The 22,818-nt window shown below is 45.5% G+C and overlaps 1 protein-coding gene across 1 annotated transcript in view; it reads left to right on the top strand.

The window, feature by feature from the left end:
• SIN3A (SIN3 transcription regulator family member A) overlaps positions 1–22,818 on the top strand; it is a 399,111-nt gene that overhangs the window by 318,751 nt on the left and 57,542 nt on the right. Inside the window, exons 17-18 of the mRNA XM_030186804.1 lie at positions 12,003–12,172; positions 12,663–12,836. Of these exons, the coding sequence (XP_030042664.1) occupies positions 12,003–12,172; positions 12,663–12,836 (344 nt within the window). The remainder of the gene's footprint in view (positions 1–12,002; positions 12,173–12,662; positions 12,837–22,818) is intronic.

The following is a 22,818-nucleotide window of genomic DNA, read 5'->3' as shown; positions in this document are numbered from 1 at the left end:
CACAAGGGACTGGTTCGGTTCAGGGACCTTCTAGGCGGGGGAGTAATGTGGAAATTCGAAGATTTGCAGGAGGAATATGGCTTGACTTCGTCATATCATTTCCCATACTTGCAAGTGCAACATTACATATTAGATAGGGGATGGACGAGAAAGGATCCAGATGAGAGTGAGCATTTGGAGAATATTGGCCTAGTGGTTAGGGTGGTGGACTCTGGTCCTGGGGAACTGAGTTAAATTCCCACTTCAGGCACAGGCAGCTCCTTGTGACTCTGGGCAAGTCACTTAACCCTCCATTGCCCCAGGTACAAATAAGTACCTGTATATGTAAGCCGCATTGAGCCTGCCATGAGTGGGAAAGCGCGGGGTACAAATGTAACAAAAATAAATATATGGGTCTTTGTGGGGAAGACTAGACAACTTATTAATTTATTCTATCGTCTAATTTGAGGGGACAGGTTTATTAAGTTTTCATATATGGGGGCATGGGAAGCTGATTTAGGGTGTGAAATGGGTGTTCAAGAATGGAAAGCTCTCTGGAAGTGAAAAAATCTTCTATGTGTGTCTTAATCAAAGAAAATGCATTTAAAGTTTTAACGCGTTGGTACTATATGCCAGAGCGATTAAGAGAAATGTTTCCAAGGACCACGGATCTCTGTTGGAGATGAAGAAGTTGGCACCTACTTTCATATATGGTGGACTTGTTGCTGAATACAGGAGTATTGGACTGGGGTAACCCGCTTGATAGCAACCACCCTAGAGATCGAGTGTCCCTATGATCCTAAATGGTGTCTCCTAGGATGGGGGGAACCGAAGAGGCCTGAAATGGCAAAAAAGACTTAAGCAAATGGGTTTTGCTGGGGCAAAGATAGTGCTTGCAGCCCACTGGAAACAGTCTAATGGGCCTTTTGTTTCCACTTGGTTGTTGACGGTTCGAGTGTTGGGGGAGTTGGAAAAACTAACTGACTGCCGGTTGGGGAAGTTTGATCCTAAGGCGGTTGAATGGGTTCATCTGGATCAGTTGTTGGAAAATGTCTAGAGGAAGGGGAGTTGGGGGGGGGGGGGGGGTTACGGGGAGGGGAGCTGGAAGAGGGGGTATTGAGGGAGTAATTGAAGTATGTAAATTGTTATAGGCAAATAGGGGAATTTGATGTGTAACGAAAGGTTATGTATACTTGCTCTCTATATGTCTCTGTTTTGTTGTTTCCTACTCAAAAAATTAATACATATCTATTGTAAAAAAAAAAAATTAATGCCAAGAAGTGCAGAGTGATGCACTTGGGGTGCAGAAACCCAAAAGAGAGATACTGAATAGGAGGGGAGGGGAGAGATTAGTAAGCTCGACTCAGGAGAGAGACCTTGGGGTGTTGGTGTCCGAGAATCTGAAGGTGAAGAAGCAGTGTGACAAGGCGACGGCCGTGGCCAGAAGGATGCTAGGCTGCATAGAGAAGGGGTATAGCCAGCAGAAGAAAGGAGGTGTTGATGCTCCTCTACAAGTCATTGGTGAGGCCCCACTTGGATTTTGTGTTCAGTTTGGAGGCCGTATCTTGGTAAAATGTAAAAAGACTGGATGCAGTGCAAAGAAAAGCTACAAAAATGGTATGGTATTTACAATGCAAACCTTACGAGGAGAGACTTGCCGACCTGAACACATATACCTTGGAGGAAAGGAGGAACAGGGGTGACATGATACAAACGTTCAAATATTTGAAAGGTATTAATCCGCAAACAAATTTTTTTTACGGAGACGGGAAGGCAGTAGAACTAGAGGACATGAATTGAGGTTGAAGGGGGCAGACTCAGGAGTAATGTCAGGAAGTATTTTTTCACGGAAAGGATGATGGATATATGGAATGCCCTCCTGCGGGAGGTGGTGGAGATGAAAATAGTAATGGATTTCAAACATGCATGAGATAAAAGAAATCCTGTTTAGAAGGAATGGATCCACAGAATCTTAGTGGAGATTGGGTGGCAAAACCAGTAATTGGGAAGCAAAACCAGTTCTGGGCAGACTTCTAAGGTCTACGCCCTGATCGTGACTCAATAGATATGGATGAGCTGGGATGTAAATTTTAAGGGGTTTCTACGTTAGCTTCAGAACTTTTAGTACAAGAACAGTGCTGGGCAGACTTCTACGGTCTGTGCCCTGAAAATGGAAAGGACAAATCAAACTCTAGTATACATATAAAGTATCGCATACCATGTAAAATGAGTTTATCTTGTTGGGCAGAGTGGATGGACCATACAGGTCTTTATCTGCCGTCATTTACTATGTTATGAATTGGCAAAAACAGCACCATCCCACTGTGAAAATTTGCTAGACATTTATCATGAATACTAGTAAAAGAGGCCCATTTCGAACAGAAGGAAACTGGCGCTAACAAGGTTCCAGGGCCCCCTCCCTCCTTCCCACTCCTTCCTCCCTTATTGGGGAGTAGGGGGGGCCTTGGTTGGCAAACTGGGATGGTGTGTCTGTGGGGTTTTTTTTTCCGTTGCGAGGCTGACGTATCTTTCATACCATGTTGTTGCGTTTTGGTGTGTCTTTCTGATACAGCTTTTGTGTTTGGGGGGGGGGGGGGGAAGGAGTGTTGCTGGCAAGCTGGGAGGGTGTCGTGTGTCTGGGAGGGGAGTTGTGAGGGAGGTGGCAAGTGGCTTGCAAGGGGTGGTAGCGGCGGCAGTACTGGCAGTGTTGATGCCGGCGACATTGGGCGCGGACTGAGGGTGGGGGTGCGGCGTAAGTTATCTGAGGTGGTTTTCGCTGGCACCGGTAGCGGCAGTGTTGAGGTTTTGGACATTGGCTGCTGAGCCGGGGGGGGGGGGGGGGGGGTGCCGCGTGTGTCTGGGGTTACCCGGCAGTACCGGCAGTCTTGAGTCCAGTTGTCTTTCTGCTTCTGTGTGTGACTGTGTCCGGGCACGCGGGTTGCGCTATTCTTTGAATCCGTTGGTGTGCCTCGTGCTGCTATCGTGTGGTTGTTCAGTGCTGCTTGTGACGAACCAGGAAGCACGCTAACGTCGGGACAGGAGATGGATACAGTGTTATAGGCAGCAGAACCCTACAAACCCTTCACTGCCACGGAATCAGCTTCAGAACATTGGAGGTGCTTTTTATTATAGTAGATAAGGGAAATGGGACTTGATGTACCGCCTTTCTGAGGGTTTTGCAACTACATTAGGGGGTAATGATGAGATGTGTACCTGGTACCTTTTATGTGAAGTCCACTGCAGTGCCTCCTAGGGTGACCCTCTGCTCTGCAGGGATGTCTGTGTGGCCAGTATACTAAGAATGTTAACCACTCAATACAAAAACATCTAGCAAATGGCCATTTTTGAAACAAAAAGTTTGACATTTTTCTGGTTTGAAAATGGCCATGTTTGCTATTGGATTTTGGAATGTTTTCCCAAAATGTTCAAAATCAGTCATAGAAGCACTCCTGAGCATTAACATATCTACCGACTCAAGAAAAATGTCAGGAAGTATTTCTTCACGGAGAGAGTGGTGGATGCTTGGAATGCCCTCCCGTGGGAGGTGGTGGAGATGAAAACGGTAACGGAATTCAAACATGCATGGGATAAACATAAAGGAATCCTGTTCAGAAGGAATGGATCCTCAGGAGCTTAACCGAGATTGGATAGCGGAGGCGGGGTTGGGAGGCGGGGATAGTGCTGGGCAGACTTATACGGTCTGTGCCAGGGCCGGTGGTGGGAGGCAGGGATAGTGCTGGGCAGACTTATACGGTCTGTGCCAGAGCCAGTGGTGGGAGGCGGGACTGGAGGTTGGGAGGCAGGGATAGTGCTGGGCAGACTTATACGGTCTGTGCCAGAGCCGGTGGTGGGAGGCGGGGATAGTGCTGGGCAGACTTATATGGTCTGTGCTAGAGCCGGTGGTGGGAGGCAGGGATAGTGCTGGGCAGACTTATACGGTCTGTGGTGGGAGGCGGTGGTGGGAGGCGGGGATAGTGCTGGGCAGACTTATACGGTCTGTGCCAGAGCCGGTGGTTGGGAGGTGGGGCTGGTGGTTGGGAGGCTGGGATAGTGCTGGGCAGACTTATACGGTCTGTGCCCTGAAGAGCATAGGTACAAATCAAAGTAGGATATACACAAAAAGTAGCACAAGTGAGTTGTCTTGTTGGGCAGACTGGATGCACCGTGCAGGTCTTTTTTTCTGCCGACATCTACTATGTACCTGTGTGCAGCCTTGTAGATCACGTTAGCCTATGCATGAGACGTTGAAGGAGGCCAATGCATAGATTATTACAATAGTTCATCTGCAGGATCACTAGTAAGCTGATTACTGTTTGTAGTTGCCCCCCAAAAAAGCTTCCTTCTAGGACTTAACCTTTAAGAAGCCACTTTGAACAATCTAAGATTCTAAATTTTAAACAAATTTTACATCCATATCCCATACAGTTGAAGAATTGCACAATTAATTCTACATTACTAGTAACAAGGCAGAAATCCAATTTAAGAGTGGCAGCTCTCTTCATCCCCCATTGGGACCATGATCTGGATATCATTTGCATATCTTTACAGCCCTGCAAGCCTAGGAAATGGTGCAGCTACTCCAGCTGCTCAAAAAAAAAAAATAATTTAAGAGAAACTTGTGTTGGTATCCAGTTTTACCAGTGCTGACAAGTCACCTCTTGCACCTTATGATGGATCTTCTGGGAGAAATGAAGTGATCCACTGTCTTACGTCAATCTCTTTGACCTAGGAGCTCACACCTGTCTAGGAAGTTGCTGTAACATAGTAAATGGCGGAAAAGATTTGCTTGCGGACTAATACCTTTCAAATATTTGAACACCTATATCATGTCACCCGTTTCTCCCTTCCTCCAAGGTATACATACATGTTCAGGTCGGCAAGTCTCTCCTCGTATGGTTTTCATCGCAAATCCCATACCATTTTTGTAGCTTTTCTTTGCACTGCATCCAATCTTGGGAACATATGGCAGACAACACAGGCTTTTATTATCTCTCTATATAAAACGCGCCTCCACAAGTCCCAACGTTCTAAATGCATGGTGGTGAAACAAGGAATTCGCCCATGAGTGTTGGCCCCGCCCCCCCCCACTTAAAACGTCATGACGTCAAGGGCGAACCAATGACACTCAACCAATCGCATCGCGAACCCGTCACTAAGCGACGGAACGTGACATAAGACACATCGTGGAACAATGAAAACCAGCAGCACACAGTTGCTACGCGACGTCAACAGCAACGCTAAAAGGACCATATAGATCTCTGCTCTCCACACAAACAACGGACACGGAGGGCATATGAGGGAAGGAAAAAACCCAGCACATACACACACACTCTCACTCTTAACTGGCTATAATGAGCAACTGACCTGCCACTATCACAGGGACTGCTAGCATCTCTCTCTCTCTCTCTCTCTCTCTCTCTCTCTCTCTCTCTCTCTCTCTCTCATACACACGGGACACAGAGGGGATGGAAGACAAGGAACGAATCGTTGGGTATGGAGGGGGGCGGCAGGGGAGATAAGGCAGTAACTGCCTCAAATGTTTGTGCTGTGCTATGTACAATTATAATGCTGTTTCTTCATTTTGACCCTACCCTTTCACACTCTTTCACACAGATGCGCACACACTTACACTGTCTCTATCTCACACACACACACCCACACACTTATACATACTCTCTCACACAAACACACCTCAAATGGTTCAGCTGGCAAATGTAAAATTTCAATGCTGTCTCTTCATTTTCACCCTACCTGTGCGCACACTCTTTCACACAGAGACACACACACACCCTTTCTCTGTGTCACACACACAGACACACATACATATATACACTCTCACTCTCTCTATAGCCTTGCTAGCACCCGTTTCATTTGTTTACGAAACGGGCCTTTTTTACTAGTTTTATTATATATAGAAGATTACTAACTATATGGGAAAAGAGCAGGGAGGATAAGTATTTTTTTTTTTTTTTTTTTGGGGGGGGGGGGGGGTCTACTAATTACTATCCTATTACAACAAATTACCTACCACACCTGTTTATTATAGCTCTTGGTATTAGTGAAAAATCAATTCCTCACTTCTTCATTCAACACCTGATAAGATGGCCGCTGCATAGATGGTAGCAGATAGTCAGCTCTCTGGCCTCCAACTGAATTACCAGCAGAATAACCGTGATCAGTCACAATCTAATCCTCTTGCATCGGGAAGTTTATCTTACAACTTTACTGAGCTATTGTAAGCATTTTACTACTGCACTATTGTGCGATTGTACCATGCTGGAGCTCCAGAGCCCTTGAGCACCGTGAACAACTGATGGGCCTATAGTACGTGAGTGCCTACTACCATAATCGCTTGCTCAGCTGTCCTACCGAACGATTGCCTGATTTATCCTACTTCTGACACTGTCATCGGATAGCATATGACTGGCATTTAGCCGATTGCACTGATCACACTGAACCAGAGCCCTGCAGCACCGCGAACAACCGACGGGTCTATACCTAATTAGGCCATAACACGTGAGCGCCTAATACCACAGCCGCTTTGCTCAGCAGCCCTACAGGACGATTGCCTGACCTATCCTGCCTTAGACACTGTCGTCAGATAACGAATGCCTTCTGTATAGCTGACCTCCACGCCCACATGACCACGACCTTATGGTTAGAGACCCTGTCTGGTGATTCACCTGACTCTCACCCAGCCTCCGACATAATCGTTGCCGACTCTTATGGTACCTTTCACCCAACAGTCATAGCTTTAACCATCTCCATCGGAAGGCTCACTTACATCATAGCTGTACTATTCTGAGCACCGTACCATCTGTTTGATCATCCTGAGTTGGAGCACCAGAGCACTGTGAATTAACTATCTGGCCATATTTTATCAACCCACAGTTCATGAGTGCAACCATGACTGCACTGCTTAACGGTACTGCTTGGCGATCATCCGATCTATACTTGCCTCCAACACAGTCATCAGACAGAGTGCCCTGGTCACCACATCTCAAGAAAGATATAGTAGAACTGGAAAAGGTGCAGCGAAGGGCGACTAAAATGATAGCAGGGATGGGACGACTTCCCTATGAAGAAAGACTAAGGAGGCTAGGGCTTTTCAACTTGGAGAAGAGACGGCTGAGGAGAGACAGGATAGAGGTATATAAAATAATAAGTGGAGTGGAACAGGTAGATGTGAAGCGTCTGTTCACGCTTTCCAAAAATACTAGGACTAGGGGGCATGCGATGAAACTACAGTGTAGTAAATTTTATACAAATCGAAGAAACTTTTTCTTCACCCAACACATAATTAAACTCTGGAATTCGTTGCCGGAGAACGGGGTGAAGGCGGTTAGCTTAGCAGAGTTTATAAAGGGGTTAGATGGTTTCCTAAAGGACAAGTCCATAAACCACTACTAAATGGACTTGGGAAAAATCCACAATTCTGGGAATAACATGTATAGAATGTTTGTACGTTTGGGAAGCTTGCCAGGTGCCCTTGGCCTGGATTGGCCGCTGTCGTGGACAGGATGCTGGGCTCAATGGACCCTTAGTCTTTTCCCAGTGTGGCATTACTTATGTACTTATGCCCTTTATCGCCATTCACCAGACGAACACGACCGTGTGGTACAGTAACCCCGACTGGCGCTCACCCAATTTTGGCCAACCTCCAATGCTGCTGTCGGATAGCGAATGCCTCCAACGCTGCTGTCGGAGAGCGAGTGCCTCCTGTGTACACGGATGCCTAGCTTCTTGCTATAATAGTGCAGTGAACCTCCTTCAGGTCTTTATTTCCAAACATCCCTCAACTCAACCATCTGATGTGCAAAGACTGTTGATCCAGTTATTTATGACTGTTTTCTTAATTCATAACCATCTGATGTGCAAGGACTGTTGATTCAGTTATGATTGTTTTCTCAACACTTAACCAGTTGTCTAATATCAAGGTGGATTCCACTAAATTCTTCTTCATTATCTACTTACTTACTTTAATTCACCACATGCTGACCACCCCCTTACTAGAAACGAACAGCATTCCTACTATCTACAGACCTTACCGGCCTTCTAAGCATAATATTCTTCGCCATAATAATAATAACAACAATAAAAAAACTGGAATTAATACCTCACTTGAACAATATCAAAACAAAGAAAAAATTGAGCACAATAAACTTTCACTACTAATTAACAGACAACTAAGAAAAATCAACCTTGTCCCTGATCTTACTGATCCCTATCAAATAATGCAAATAGGTTATACAAATGCAAGATCAACCGTCAACAAGACAACAATATTAACAGATTGGATCAAGGATGACAACCTAGAACTACTGATTATAAATGAAACATGGATCCACAATCTCAGTGACCCAATACTACTAGATCTCTGCTCTCCAGACTATAAAATTACTCACTGGCCAAGAATTGGAAAAAGGAGGCATTGCAATAATTTACAAATCACTGTAACTATATCTGATTCCATGACACCAAAGCTAGAAATTGCCTCAATCATTATTAAACATCCTTCCTTGTCTGACCATCTAAACATCTTATTTTATAGACCACCAGGAAACTGGCATGAATGCCAGCCTTATTTCATGGATTTCATCTCAAATGCCTGTGTGTCTAATCTCCTCATATTGGGAGACACAAATTTACATCTAGAAGACCTCAATGCAAAACAGTGGCGTACCAAGGACGGGGCGGTGGGGGCAAGTCCGCCTTGGGTGCACGCTGCTGGAGGGGTGCAGAGAGCGGCCACGCGCCGGTCGGCTCCGCTGGTTCCCTGCTCCCTCTGCCCCGGAACAGGTTACTTCCTGTTCCGAGGCAGAGGGAGCCAGCAGAGCCGACAGCTGCGCAGCTGCTCCAAACACCCCTCCTGCAGCGTGTGTTGATGCAGGGTATGTTGATGCGCTTGGGGGGGTGCGCATCGGCGATCTGCCCCGGGTGGCAGCCGACCTAGGAATGCCACTGATGCAAAAAAATACACAAGAATGCAGGGAATTCTTCAAACTGTGGGAATTCAATTGGTCTAATACTCAAGCAACACATGTTAAAGGCCACACATTAGACCTATTCACATACAAATTCTCTTCTGACCATATCTTTACAATAACAGATACAAACTGGTCTGAAGTACCAAGGTCAGATCACTTTAAATTAAATATATCTATGCATTGGCAGATAAAAAATCTGATCCAGAAGCAGGAGCGACAAACTTTCACCACAAGGGGTCAAATCGATCCGATACTTTTTTGGCAGCAGTTCTATGCGAATGATTGGACTGCTCAAACTGATTCCAACCAATACCTTTTAAATTGGAATAACAGGTGCAAATACATACTTGATGCAATAGCACCATTACAAATAAAAACATCACGAAGACATAACTCACTTCCTTGGTTCAATGATGAGCTGAAAAAATTAAAAACTCAAACAAGAAGACTCGAACGTGCATGGAATAAAATGAAAAATGAACAAACGTTCACCGCGTGGAAACTAATGTTAAGGAAATACAAATATACCATCAGACAGACTAAAAGGTCATTCTACAAATCCAGAATTGGACCACATTACAAAGATTTACACAAGTTATTCCAATCTGTTCATAGCCTACTAGATGTTACGCCGGTCACCTCAACCAATTCTGGTACCCCATCAGCAAATGATTTAGCAACTTCAATCAAAAAATCATCAAATTAAGATCCACCTTATCAACTAACTCTTCTAATTACGAAACATTTATTGATTACTTAGACCCAATTGCCGATGAATATCCAGCTGATCGAATATGAACAAATTTCATCTCCCTTACTGAGGATACTGTTGCCCAAACGATCAATAGATTTACCAAATCCCATTGTAAACTAGATGCTTGCCCTAGTCATTTAATAAAATCTGCTCCTCAACGTTTTTTAACCGATCTCACCTCCTATTTAAACCATATGTCCCAACACGGATCCTTTCCTGCTGACAAAGGTAATATATTACTTACTCCAATCCCCAAAGATCAGAAGAAAAAATTAAATGACATAATTAACTATTGCCCAGGTGCATCCATCCCTCTTGTAGTCAAATTAATGGAAAGCCTAGTAACTAAACAACTTAATGATTACTTGAGTAAATTCTCAGTATTACATGCATCCCAATCCGGATTTCGTGCTAATCACTGCACTGAAACAGTTCTTATAACACTCCTAACTAAATTCAAACAAATTATTGTAACTGGCAATAATGTACTACTCCTCCAATTCGACATGTCTAGTGCGTTTGACATGGTTAACCATGGTGTTCTATTGAACATCCTTGAATACTTTGGACTGGATGGAAACGTATTGAACTGGTTCTACAAATTCCTAACTAAGATCTTATCAAGTGATATCTAAGTCGACCATATCCTCACCATGGAGACCTGGATGTGGAGTGCCTCAGAGCTCGCCACTTTCACCAATTCTCTTTAATTTAATGATACCATTAGCCAGATCACTATCCAATCAAGGCCTAAACCCGTATATTTACGCCGACGACGTCAAAATATACATTCCATTTAAGAGCAACTTATCAGAAATTACAGATAAAATTAATACCAGCTTCCAAATCATGAACTCATGGGCGGATGCTTTCCTACTTGTCTTATCTTATCACCACAGTTTAACAAGACTAATTACACTAATATAAACACACCATGCCACACTCTCCCTGTTGCGAATAATTTAAAACTCCTGGGTGTTACTATTGATTGAAATCTCACCCTTGATTGCCATTCGAAGAATGTGACAAAATGTTTTTTTGCAATGTGGAAGCTGAAAAGAGTGAAACCTTTTTTCCCAAGGGAAATATTCTGCAAGCTAGTGCAATCACTAGTACTGAGCCACCTGGATTACTGTAACTCCATTTTTGCAGGATGCAAAGAAAAAACTTTTAAGGAACTCCAGACTGCCCAAAATACTGCAGCTAGACTCATGTTCGGAAAGGCGAAATATGAGAGCGCCAAACCCCTCAGAGAGAAATTACATTGGCTTCCACTAAAAGATCGAATTGCATTCAAGGTTTGCACCTTAACCCATAAAATCATCCATGGAGAAGCCCCATCATACATGTCAGACCTAATTGACTTACCAGCACGAAACATCAAAAGTTCATCATGTACCTTCCTAAACCTCCACTACCCCAATTGCAGAGGACTCAAATACAAATCACTACATGCATCTACCTTCACATACCTCTGCACAAAATCATGGAATACTCTACCGAATGCTATAAAAACGTGTGACTTGACAGCCTTCCGGAAGTTATTGAAGACGCACTTGTTCGAAGAGACTTATAATAAGAATCCTCCTTAATGACTTGATTCTATTCTATATCTAAACCAACTAATACTGATCCCTCTAAATTGATTATGTTAATCATATTATCACTATTGGTTATTATATCTTACCTGGTTTTATTTTGTGTTATGTAAATCATTCTACAGACCTATCTACCTAATTTCTTACACAATAATATGTTAGACCAAACCTCTTACTCTGTTTATGATTATACCTTTTGCAACATAATGTAAGTCACATTGAGCCTACAAATAGGTGGGAAAATGTGGGGTACAAATGCAGCAAATAAATAAAATAAATGTTGAAATGTCAGTAAGACCATTGTAATTCAGTTCTTAAGTCCACAAAAAAGCATTCTTCTAAACATTGTAGTGTTGTTAGTGCTGCTTGAGAAAATACCTTCATATTATGTAAACTGTTTTGGTTGTACCACAGAAAGGTGGTATATCAAATCCATGACCCTTTACACGTTGCTGTATTTTAATCCTATTCTGGGTTGTGTTGACCCTTTCTATGAGATATGGGATCTAAGGGTCAAACCAAATGAATCATTTTGGTTATGGACACTCAGTATTACAACCACGGAGTTTTGTGGATCAGCTTTTTTATTTTGTTTATTTCATTCCGGAGTAGTTTTTGTTATGCTTTTTCTTTTCATCTCTCACTACTGTTCCTCTCTCTCTCCTGTCTGCTCTTTTACCACAGTGGAAACAGAAGTGGGAGAATATTATTCAGCTTTCCTGGATATGGTGCGGAATCTGCTAGATGGTAACTTGGACTCATCACAGTACGAGGACAATCTGCGGGATATGTTCACTATCCATGCATTCATCGCCTTCACTATGGACAAACTCATCCAGAGCATTGTCAGACAGGTGAGCTACTTGAACCTTCACAATTGGGGGTTGGATTTAAAGTGTTATATTCTCATGTTGATATGTTTGGAAGACTATTTTGACTTATCTAGTTTCCTTTCCCAGCTCCAGCACAGTGCTGGGCAGACTTATACGGTCTGTACCAGAGCTGGTGGTTGGGAGGCGGGGATAGTGCTGGGCAGACTTATACGGTCTGTACCAGAGCTGGTGGTGGGAGGCGTGGCTGGTGTTGGGAGGCAGGGATAGTGCTGAGCAGACTTGTGCGGTCTGTGCCCTGAAGAGGACAGGTACAAATCAAGGTAGGGTATACACAAAAAGTAGTACGTATGAGTTTATCTTGTTGGGCAGACTGGATGGACCGTGCAGGTCTTTTTCTGCCGTCATCTACTATGTTACTATGTTTCACAATTGGGGGTTGGATTTAAAGTGTTATATTCTCATGTTGATATGTTTGGAAGACTATTTTGACTTATCTAGTTTCCTTTCCCAGCTCCAGCACATAGTGAGTGATGAGATCTGCGTACAAGTGACTGATCTTTACTTATCAGAAAGCAGTACTGGGGCAACAGGAGGCCTGCTTGCCACACAAATCTCCCGGACTCTCACTGAGGCTACTTACCAGCGCAAAGCTGAGCAGATCATGTCTGATGAGAACTGCTTCAAGGTAAGTTTAGTCTAAATGGGAAAGAAAGTAAGTACACCTGCTTTAACATAGTGCTATATTTGTAAGTTTTATTAATATTTAAAACTCAATTTAAAAATTGTCCCAGCTAGCTGCAGCAGACTTTTGTAACCCTTAGAGAATGGTTTCAGGAAGACTGCTGGTCAGAATTTTAACAGTTCCTATAGGAAATCCAGTTGTCTTAATGGCATTGAAACCTGTCTTCTTTCAGTGTAGCTGTTTTTAGTAAGACCCTTTAGAACCTTGTATTACTGAGTAGTGAGATGCTTCAGTGAGCTGTTTAAAAGTGTCCTGTTCATATCACTGAAGGTTCAGCCAGAGCAGAACACTAAGGCTCCCATGTATTAAACTGGTTGTTTTACCAACCTATATATCTTAAGTGCCACTAGTTAAGTAGTGTGGCCGCTATTTTGTTCCTCCTCCTAAACAAAACAAAAAAGAAATGATTAAGGAGCAGTACTCCCTTTCTTAGCATCCTCACCAGACCAGTCCAGAATATGTGGGCTATTCCTGCCCATCAGTGGTTGGAGAAAGAGAGAAGAAAGTCCTGTGTACTTAGCCCAATAAGGGCATTGTGCAGCCTTTAGCCTTCAGTATCTCTCTGTCTCCAGCAGATGGTGATGAGCAGACTGTGCAGCTTTTGGACTGATTAGTGAGGCAGCTCCTAAGCTACTGGGAGAAACTGAGCTTCAGCTGGTCAGGGACGCACCTGTCTGGAGGTCTTGAACTACTTCAAATTTTGATTATCCGAAGCACAGGTGCAATTTGGAGGAGACAGAGTTTCTCTCCTCCCCCCGCCCCCCCCCCCCCCCCCCCCCATTTGTTTTAAAAGAAAAAAAAAACATTCTTCAACATAAGAAAAGAGCCTGGCTATGGTTTTCTTCAGTTTATAGCACCATGGAAAGAGATGAGAACTTTTCACCCGCATTGCAATTTGGAGGGTGGAGAGGGGACCATTTTCAGCAGCTGGTTCTGAGGGAGCTCTGACTTGGGCTGTGAGCCTTTTGCTGGTAGGAGCACCATTCTTTGAGCATAAAGGTCATGGATTTGATATATCGTCTTTTTGTGGGTGCAAGCAAAGTGGCTTACATATATTATATGCATGTATTTCTGTCCCTAGTGGGCTCACAATCTTTTTTTTTTGTACCTGGGGCAGTAGAAGGTTAAGTGACTTGCCCAGGGTCATAAGGAGCTGCAGTGAGAATCAAACCCAGTTCCTAAGGCCGAGGGCATTTAGGCAAAGTACTAACCTTTCTTAGAGAAGATGTTCCTGTGACTGAGGTAACTTGTGGGCTGTGTTAAAAATGAAAGTGCCGGTGGAGCATGTCAAGTGCTACTCTTCCAACAGCCGTTGGAGTCTGTCCAGACAGGGTGTGTCTGGTGAGGGCTATTCAGGCCCATGACTCGTTGTGAAAAGCATGGGAAAGACATCTGCTTTAAAACTGAGCTGCACTCTCATTCAGATTGTATATTATTTATCTTTTTGCCCTCTCCCAGGTATAAAGGTACTAGTTACCTGTAACCTGGAATGTCCAGGACTCCTGGGATTATGGTCCTAATGCCACCAGGCGGAGAGACAGAAAGACACAAAGACACAAGGCTTTAGTAATATGAGAATAATTAGTAATTGTTTTACACTTACCAATCAGGACTACAATTAGAATATGTAATATAATTAATTCTCATATGAGACAGCAACCGGGACACAAACGTGACCTCTGGCATCAGCTCTCTGATTGCCTCTGTCCATGATTCTCCTTTTATACCCTTTTCTCTCATAGGCTAGTATTGGAAGTACAAAGTCAGCATATTCTAGTAAATTCTAACATATTCCAGCATATTCTAGTAAATTCTATCCTACAGAAGCAAAGTTCTTCATAACATATTTGCTTATCATAAGTAAGGTTATCCTACTTTGCAAAAACTATCTTCCCAGCAACCAAAGTTGTATCCCTTCATTATCTGCTTTCATGGTCAGCAGCAAATTTCCCTTACATTACTTCATTCTCCTGCCACACATATCTCTGTTATGACTCCATATCTGCCTGTCTCTCCAACAGAAGGGCAAGCTGACATGAGATTCACATTCTGTGTAATTCTTATTTAGCTTCTCAGTGACTCTTAACCTGTTCATAGCCTGTTCACAGAGGCCTAGCTTTGCTCATAATTCTCAGTTACTGTTGTAAAGTTATTTTATGGTTCATGACCTGCATGTCCCATGTAAACATTTATATCCCACATTATCCCAAACAAATTTGAGTTCAGTGTGGCTTACAATAAACAGTATAGGATACATAACAAAGAATAATGCATAAGAAAGTAATTTGTTGTAAGAATGCAATTTTACAATACAATATCATAAACATACTGGGATAGCTATGGGTGTTAACATTTAGAAAATCTATTATGAATTGTACATGAAGCAAAGAGAAAGTTAATGGTAAATAGAGTAATAACCAATTTAGGTAGTTGTTTGAGATATAGCGGTTGTTTGTGAGGCTTTGTTTGAATAGGAACGATTTGAGGATTTTGTGGAATCTAATATATTCCTGTATATTTCTTACTTTGGGTGGTAAGGAGTTCTGCCATTTGGTTCCTAGGTAAGTGAAGTCTGCAGATCATTTTTTTGCAATTTGGGAGGTGTAGTCTGAGATAGTTTCTTGCCTCATATTTGTTTCTTCGAAGTAAGTTTATTAATGGTACCATGTGCCATTTAGTATTTGAAAGATAAAGGTACATAATTTGAAGGTAATTCTTGCTTTGATGAGAAGCCAGTGTAATTTGATTAATAAAGGGGAGGCACTTTCAAAATGAGAGATTTTATATATGAACCTGGTTGCAGTGTTTTGAGCTGTTTTGGAGTTTTTTCAACAGGTGCTCGTTACAGCCAGCGTTTCCTTGTCATCAAGCAGATGAAGCCATTACGTATGGGTTGTGTCCATCAACCAGCAGGGGGAGATAGAGAGCACTCAACTTTTCACAGTGCCCCATGGCCAGCCAGCTCCACTGCCTCTTCAGTATTCTCTATCTCCCCAAGCAGGGTGGCTGCAGCTTCTTCGAGCTCCATCAGAAATCTGCCTGGGGGTGGCTCCTGGCTTGCCAGTTGTTAGCCAGCGTGTTAGAGGCTATAGCAGCTTCACTTTGAAGGCACATAGGTTAGCCCTTTCCCTGCCTTACCCATGCCCCCGTGGATGTGGACATATTAGCTTGCTTTTCCCTGTCCTTTCCCACTCACTGGATGCAGGCACATTGGTTCGCCTTTCCCTGCCTTTCCCACTCATCTGAGCCTCCGGAGTTATTACCTCTGCTTTCCTCACAGCGTTTAAAAAAAAAAAAAAAAAATGGAACAGAGGTTTTCTTTTTTTCTTCTTCTATGGGACCGGAGCTCTGATACTCGGTCCGGTGAGGTAAGAGTGTTTTCTAACTCCTCCGGGGTGGGCCCGCGATCAGGGTGTTTTTGGCGCGAAACCGCCATTTTGAATTTTCACGCCGTTTTCGGCGATGGCTGCAGAGGATGTAAAGCGCTGTTCCCGGTGTGGCAAGCGCAAATCAGCAGTAGGGCTCTGTAAATCGTGCTGTACAGGTGTAAGAGCCAGCCCGAGCATGGCGAGCGATGATTCTTCCCGCTCAGAGCTGGCAGCGGATGCCATTTTGAATTCTCTGCATGGCGCGGCCTCCGTAGAGACAGCCCTGAGCCCGGGGGGGAGGGGGGGACCTCGAATTGAGGCTATTCAGGGAGCGGCTAGCCCCGGACGGGATCTGGGTGCCCAGGGCGAGTTTTTCTCCCCTAATTTTGTGTTGTTATTGCATAAAGCATACATGCTGAAAAGAGCTCTCCCTCAAGGGTCGTGTGAGGCCCCTTCTATTGTCCTCCGTCCTCTCCCCCCCCCCCCCCCCCCCCCCCCCCCGTGGATTCTGGCCTGGGACTGCCCGCTGAGGCTATTTTCCCTGATAATTGGCATAAAGAAAAGCATAGAAGGGCTAATTCCCCTTCAGATTGTGGTGCGCCTCCTTTCCTCCCCCCCCCTCCCACTCCGTGGTCGGGCTGTAAGGATTCGGAGAGTTCTGGCAGGCCTTCGTGGTCTGAGGAGCCAGAGTCAGGTGCAGAATTACCACAGGATCTGGATGATCCCTCCGCGGTGAGGATTTTCCACCGTGATGAGCTGCCAGCGCTTATTTCAGATGCCCTACAGGTCCTTTCTATTGAAGAGCCTGACAGTGGCACGGCCTCCTCTGTGAATCCTAGGATGGCTAGTACCAAAAAGCCTGCTCGAGCCTTTCCTTTGCATGACTCCATCCAAGAGCTTATTTCCGCTCAGTGGGCTGACCCCGAGGGACCTTTGAAAGTTTCCAGGGCTATGGGCAATTACACCCTCTGCGTGAGGAGCATTTGGCTCGCTTTGCAAGGCCTAAAGTAGATGCCCTAGTCACTGCGGTTCTCAAAGAGAACTACCCTCCCTGTGGAAGGAGGAGTTGCCCTGAAGGATATACAAGACCGTAGGCTGGAAGCAGCACTTAAACAGTCCTTTGAAATTGCAGGTCTTACTGTTCGGGCGTCTGCATGCAGTTGTTATGCTGCTAGAGCCTGCCTGGCGTGGTTGCAACAGGCAGTGGAGCAGCCCGGAGATGGAGCGGAGCCCTTCTCGGATGTGGCTCCGCGGCTGAAGTCGGCCTTGTCCTTTTTGGCTGATGCCCTTGATGATATTGTCAGAGCTTTGGCTAAACAAATGGCAGTAGCAGTGGCGGCTCGCCGTCTTATTTGGCTACGACATTGGGCAGCGGACATGGCCTCTAAGCAAAGGTTGGTGAAGTTGCCCTTTCAAGGCCTTCTCCTATTTGGTGAGGAGTTGGAAAAATAAATTGTTAAAGGCCTGGGAGATCCTAAACCCCAGCGCTTGCCCGAAGATAGGCCGAGGCCTTCCTCCAGGGGCCAGGCGGTCCACTCCTCTTATAGACCTCGCTTCCGTGAAGCTAGAAGGTACCGCCCGGGGCGTTCTGCTGGGTTCACTTCTCATGCCCGTTTTTCAGCAGAGGAACTCTCGCTCGGAAAAGCGTTCCACAGCCACCGGCTCTAGGCCTGGAGTTCAGGGGCAACCCTCTCAATGATGGTGCGCCGGCCCCCTCCTCGCTTCCTGTCATCGGAGGACGTCTTTCCCTCTTTGCCGAGGAGTGGGCCAATATTTCCTCAGATCAGTGGGTTCTGGACCTGATCAGAGATGGCTACAGAATAGAATTCAACGCCCCAGTAAGAGACGTGTTTGTGGAGTCCCAATGCGGTTCTGCCGCCAAACGGGCGGCAGTAGAGGAGACTTTGCAAGGTCTGATTCAGTTAGGGGCCATGTCCCCGGTACCTCCCACCAAACACAGCTACGGCCGATACTCCATCTACTTTGTGGTGCCGTGAAAAGGTGGGTCTTTTCGCCCTATTCTGGACTTAAAAGAATTAAACAAGTCCCTGAGAGTGCGGCATTTCCACATGGAATCCCTGCGCTCCGTCATTGCTGCAGTACAGCCAGGAGAGTTTCTCACGTCTCTGGACCTGAAAGAAGCTTACTTGCACATACCAATTTGGCCCCCGCACCAGAAGTTTCTGAGGTTTGCGGTGTTGGGAAAACATTTCCAGTTCCGGGCCTTGCCTTTTGGTCTCGCCACAGCTCCCCGAACCTTTTCGAAGGTAATGGTGGTGGTACCTTCTCACCTGAGCAAAGCAGCTATCATGGTTCACCCGTACCTAGACGACTGGCTCATCAGAGCAGACTGTGTAACAGAGAGCTATCAAGGTACAGCCAGAGTGGTCTCAGTACTTCAATCTCTAGTCTGGGTCGTCAATATGGCCAAAAGTCACCTGACCCCCTCGCAATCTCTAGAATATTTGGGGGCCAGGTTTGACACAGACTCGGGCTATTTAAACCTACCGGAGCTAAGGCGGTGCTTCAGAATCAGGTCCGTCTGTTCCTGAGAATGCCCCGCCCGCGAGCTTGGGACATTGTCCAGCTGCTGGGATCGATGACAGCCACATTGGAAGTGGTGCCCTGGGCGAGAGCGCACCTGAGACCTCTACAGTATTCCCTACTTCAAAGATGGTCTCCAGTTTCTCAGGATTATCAATGCAGACTTTCTTGGCTCCCTGCGGCCCGACTCAGCATGGAGTGGTGGCTCTCAGACAGCATGCTGTGGCGAGGAATGCCGCTGGCGCTCCCCGATTGGTGTCTAGTAGTGACAGATGCCAGCCTGAAGGGCTGGGGCGCACATTGCAAGGGGAAGCATGCCCAGGGTCTATGGACACCCGAGGAGTCGGAGTGGTCCATCAACCGCCTGGAGTTGAAAGCGGTGTTTCAGGCGCTTCTGGCCTTTCAAGTGACCCTGGAAGGATTGGCTGTCAGAGTGATGTCGGACAACACGACAGCAGTAGCCTACATAAATCGACAAGGCGGCACTCAGTGCAGAGCACTGGCCGCGCAGGCCGAACAGATTTGCCACTGGGCCGAGCTGCATCTTCAGTTTCTGTCGGCAGCTCACATTGCAGGTCAGAGCAACGTGCAAGCCGATTATCTAAGCAGGCATCAGATCGATCCAGCAGAATGGGACCTAGCAGACGAAGTATTCCTGCAGATATGTGCCAAATGGGGCAAGCCCGTGATGGATCTTATGGCGACAAGTTCAAATGCCAAAGTCACGTGCTTCTTCATTAGATGGAGAGATCCTCGCTTGGCAAGGTTGGATGCCTTGACTCAGCCCTGGCCTCTGGGCCTACTATATGTGTTCCCTCCGTGGCCCTTGATAGGGCGCCTGCTCCTGCGGATTCGGCTGTACCCAGGAGAAGTGGTCCTCATCGCCCCGGATTGGCCCAGGAGGCCTTGGTATGCAGACCTCCGACAGATGCTAGTGGAGGCTCCCCTTCCTTTACCTCTGGTACCGAACCTGTTGTCACAGGGCCTGGTAGCCATGGAGGACACCTGCCGCTTTGCTATTATGGCATGGCGATTGAGAGGGCGCAATTGAGGGACAAAGGCTATTCAAACACAGTCATTTCCACTCTCCTGCAGGCCCGCAAGCGTTCCACTTCCGTGGCTTATGCCAGGATTTGGCGCCAGTTTGAGTCTTGGTGTGCTTCAAAAGCGATCACACCCGTGCGGGCTCCTATCCCACCGATTCTGGACTTTTTGCAGGATGGTGTACAAATAGGCTTGGCCTATAATTCCCTGCGGGTGCAAGTGGCAGCATTGGCCTCCCTTCGTGGTAAGGTTGAAGGCGTGTCTTTAGCTGCTCATCCAGATGTGGCACGGTTTCTTAGTGGGGTGCTTCAGCTCCGGCCTTCCGTGCGAGCACCCTGTCCAGCTTGGAACCTGGGGCTAGTTTTGAAGGCCCTGCAGGCTTCTCCTTTTGAGCCGCTTCGGTGAGCATCGGAGAAAGATTTGACACTAAAAGGCTGTTTTTCTTGTAGCCATTACTTCGGCGAGACGGGTGTCAGAGCTCCAGGCGCTGTCCAGTAGAGACCCATTTCTGCAATTCTCAGAGTCCGGGGTCACGGTTCGGACCGTGCCTTCCTTCATGCCTAAGGTGGTTTCAGCGTTTCACCTAAACCAGCCTATTTTCTTGCCCTCCTTTGATAAGGAGGAGTTTCCAGAATCTTTTGGTCAGTTGCACCTGTTGGATGTGCGCAGGACTCTGCTGCAGTATCTGCGAGTTACTATCTCTTTCAGGATCTATGATCTGTTTGTTTTGCTATCAGGTCCTCGCAGAGGGTCTCCAGCGTCTAAAGCCACTGTTGCCCGCTGGCTCAAAGAAACTATCTTTTCAGCTTATCTGCTTGCCGGCCGGTCTCCGCCTGTAGCCTTTAAGGTGCATTCTACCAGAGCGATTTCTTCCTCTTGGGCTGAAACTGGAGCACTCTCTCGTCAAGAGATATGCAGTGCAGCAACATGGGCTTCTAAGCTCTCTTTTGCCCGACATTACAGGCTGGATGTGGCTGCTAGGAGGGATGCGCGTTTTGGAGCACAAGTGCTAGCGGGTGGTGTGACCTGTTCCCACCCTATATAGGGATTGCTTTTGTTACATCCCATACGTAATGGCTTCATCTGCTTGATTTTGTGATTACTAAGGAAACTTGAGTATCAAATGTTAAATGTTTGTTTATAATTATACCTAGAATTTTCAGATTGTCAATGGGGAACGAAGTGGTGTCAATTGTGAAACTATTGTAGTCGTTTTGGTCAAATAGGTTGGTAATGACCATGAATTTAGTTTTTTCTTTAGCTTTAGTTTTGATTCTTAGGCCCAGGTTTCCATCAGATTTAAGCCAAGTTTTGCCTTTTGTAAGATGTCTTTAATGTTCTTTTTGAAGGTTATGTAGATGGTAACATTGTCAGCATATTTGAATGTTTTGAATCCTGCTGTTTCTAATCTGTTGCCTAGTGGTGACATCGGAATGGGCAGTAATGAAGAACCCTGAGGGACGCCATAGTCCGGTGACCAAGGAGAGGATTAGGTTCCTTTCATTTTCACTTTGTAAGATCTTGATTTCAGGAATCCTTGAAACCATATGTGGACTGTGCTTCATATACCAAAGTTGTCTAGTATATTTAGTAGTGTATAGTTTCAGGTTAATCTGTGTTATTTCCTCGCTGTTGCGAGGGCCAGTTGCCCAATGTTTTTTGTTTTGGGTGAGCCTGATTGCTAGGGATTGATTCCCCACTTGTGAGAAGATTGAAGCCTTCTTGTCCTCTGAGAAAGCGAAGATACTTGCCTGTTGCAGGTGTTCTCCAAGGACAACAGGCTTCATATTCTCACAATCCTACCTCCCCTTGGATTTGTCTCCTTTGTTATTTTTAGTTTGCTTTAGTACTAAACTGATGAGACCAGGTTCATGCAGAGGGCAGGAAGGCAGTTGCGCATGCGTGGTGGAGCATGGCTCGTGCTCCACAAAGCTTTATTTTTAGCTTTGGCAAAATGCCAGACCAGGTGGTGCGGATCGGTGTCACTCGTGAGAATATGAAGCCTGCTGTCCTTGAAGAATACCTGCTACAGGTAAGTATTTTCACTTTCCGTAACTGGTGAGCAGCTATATTTCCTGTACTTTCCAGGCACTATTCAGGTAGTGATAAAAATGCTTAGATAGTTTATAATTAATCCTATTTCAGTTACCTGTTATTGTGTGCTGTTTTCCCATCTGTTTTATAGTTCACTGTTCAATATTTTATGAAAATAAACCTAATTGTTCTCTCTTCTTGTCTGGACTGACTAAGAATCCTGGTGTGTTTGGGTCTATGGGTGCTTTCTGAAACTGTGGGAACTCTGGAAGTGTGGCCTCAACCTAGAAATCACAGGGGATAATTTGAAAGCGGGAGACTCTCCCAGAGGCGGTTGTGACCCAGTCAATGGGAGGAGGGTTGCTAGTGTAGAGCACAAGTGACAGGTGCAGGTGAACCTGAACTGTCCTGGGGACAGACCCTCCAGATGGCCGGAGTGTTCGCCCCAGGCGTGTGACTAGGCATTTCATGTCAGGCAGCAAAATGGATTGGTTTGCTGGATGAAGTGGCAGTTTCAATCATGTCAGCTGTGACATCAGAGCTAGTTCCCTATTGGATCTGCTGAAACAGAAAACATTTTTCCCTGGTGGGTGAAGGGGATATCCTTTCTGAATTTCAACTCTGCTGAAGAAAAGAACTCTAAAAGTCATTTCCATATTCCTGGAAGTCTTAGGCATTGTGATTCTTTGATAAAGTTGCCTGTCTCACTTAGGTGATTCTATATTATAGGTTTTCCCTTTATTCAAGCCTTTCAGGCTCTAATTTAGCAGACTTTGGTACTCTGCAAGCAGGGCTATGCATGGGTACAGTGATGGCTAACAGCTCTTGCTTAACAGGAGAAGCTTGCTCTTTTAAAATCCCTTTTTAAAATGGAAGCATCTTCTGCTCTAAAGGATCTGCAGAATTTCAGGTTGGAATCTTTTTATTGAAACTGG

The sequence above is a fragment of the Microcaecilia unicolor genome, chromosome 1, assembly GCF_901765095.1.
Source record: "Microcaecilia unicolor chromosome 1, aMicUni1.1, whole genome shotgun sequence".
Taxonomy (NCBI): domain Eukaryota; kingdom Metazoa; phylum Chordata; class Amphibia; order Gymnophiona; family Siphonopidae; genus Microcaecilia; species Microcaecilia unicolor.
The sequence above is the reverse complement of the archived record's forward strand: the minus strand, read 5'-3'. Positions and strand labels throughout refer to the sequence as shown.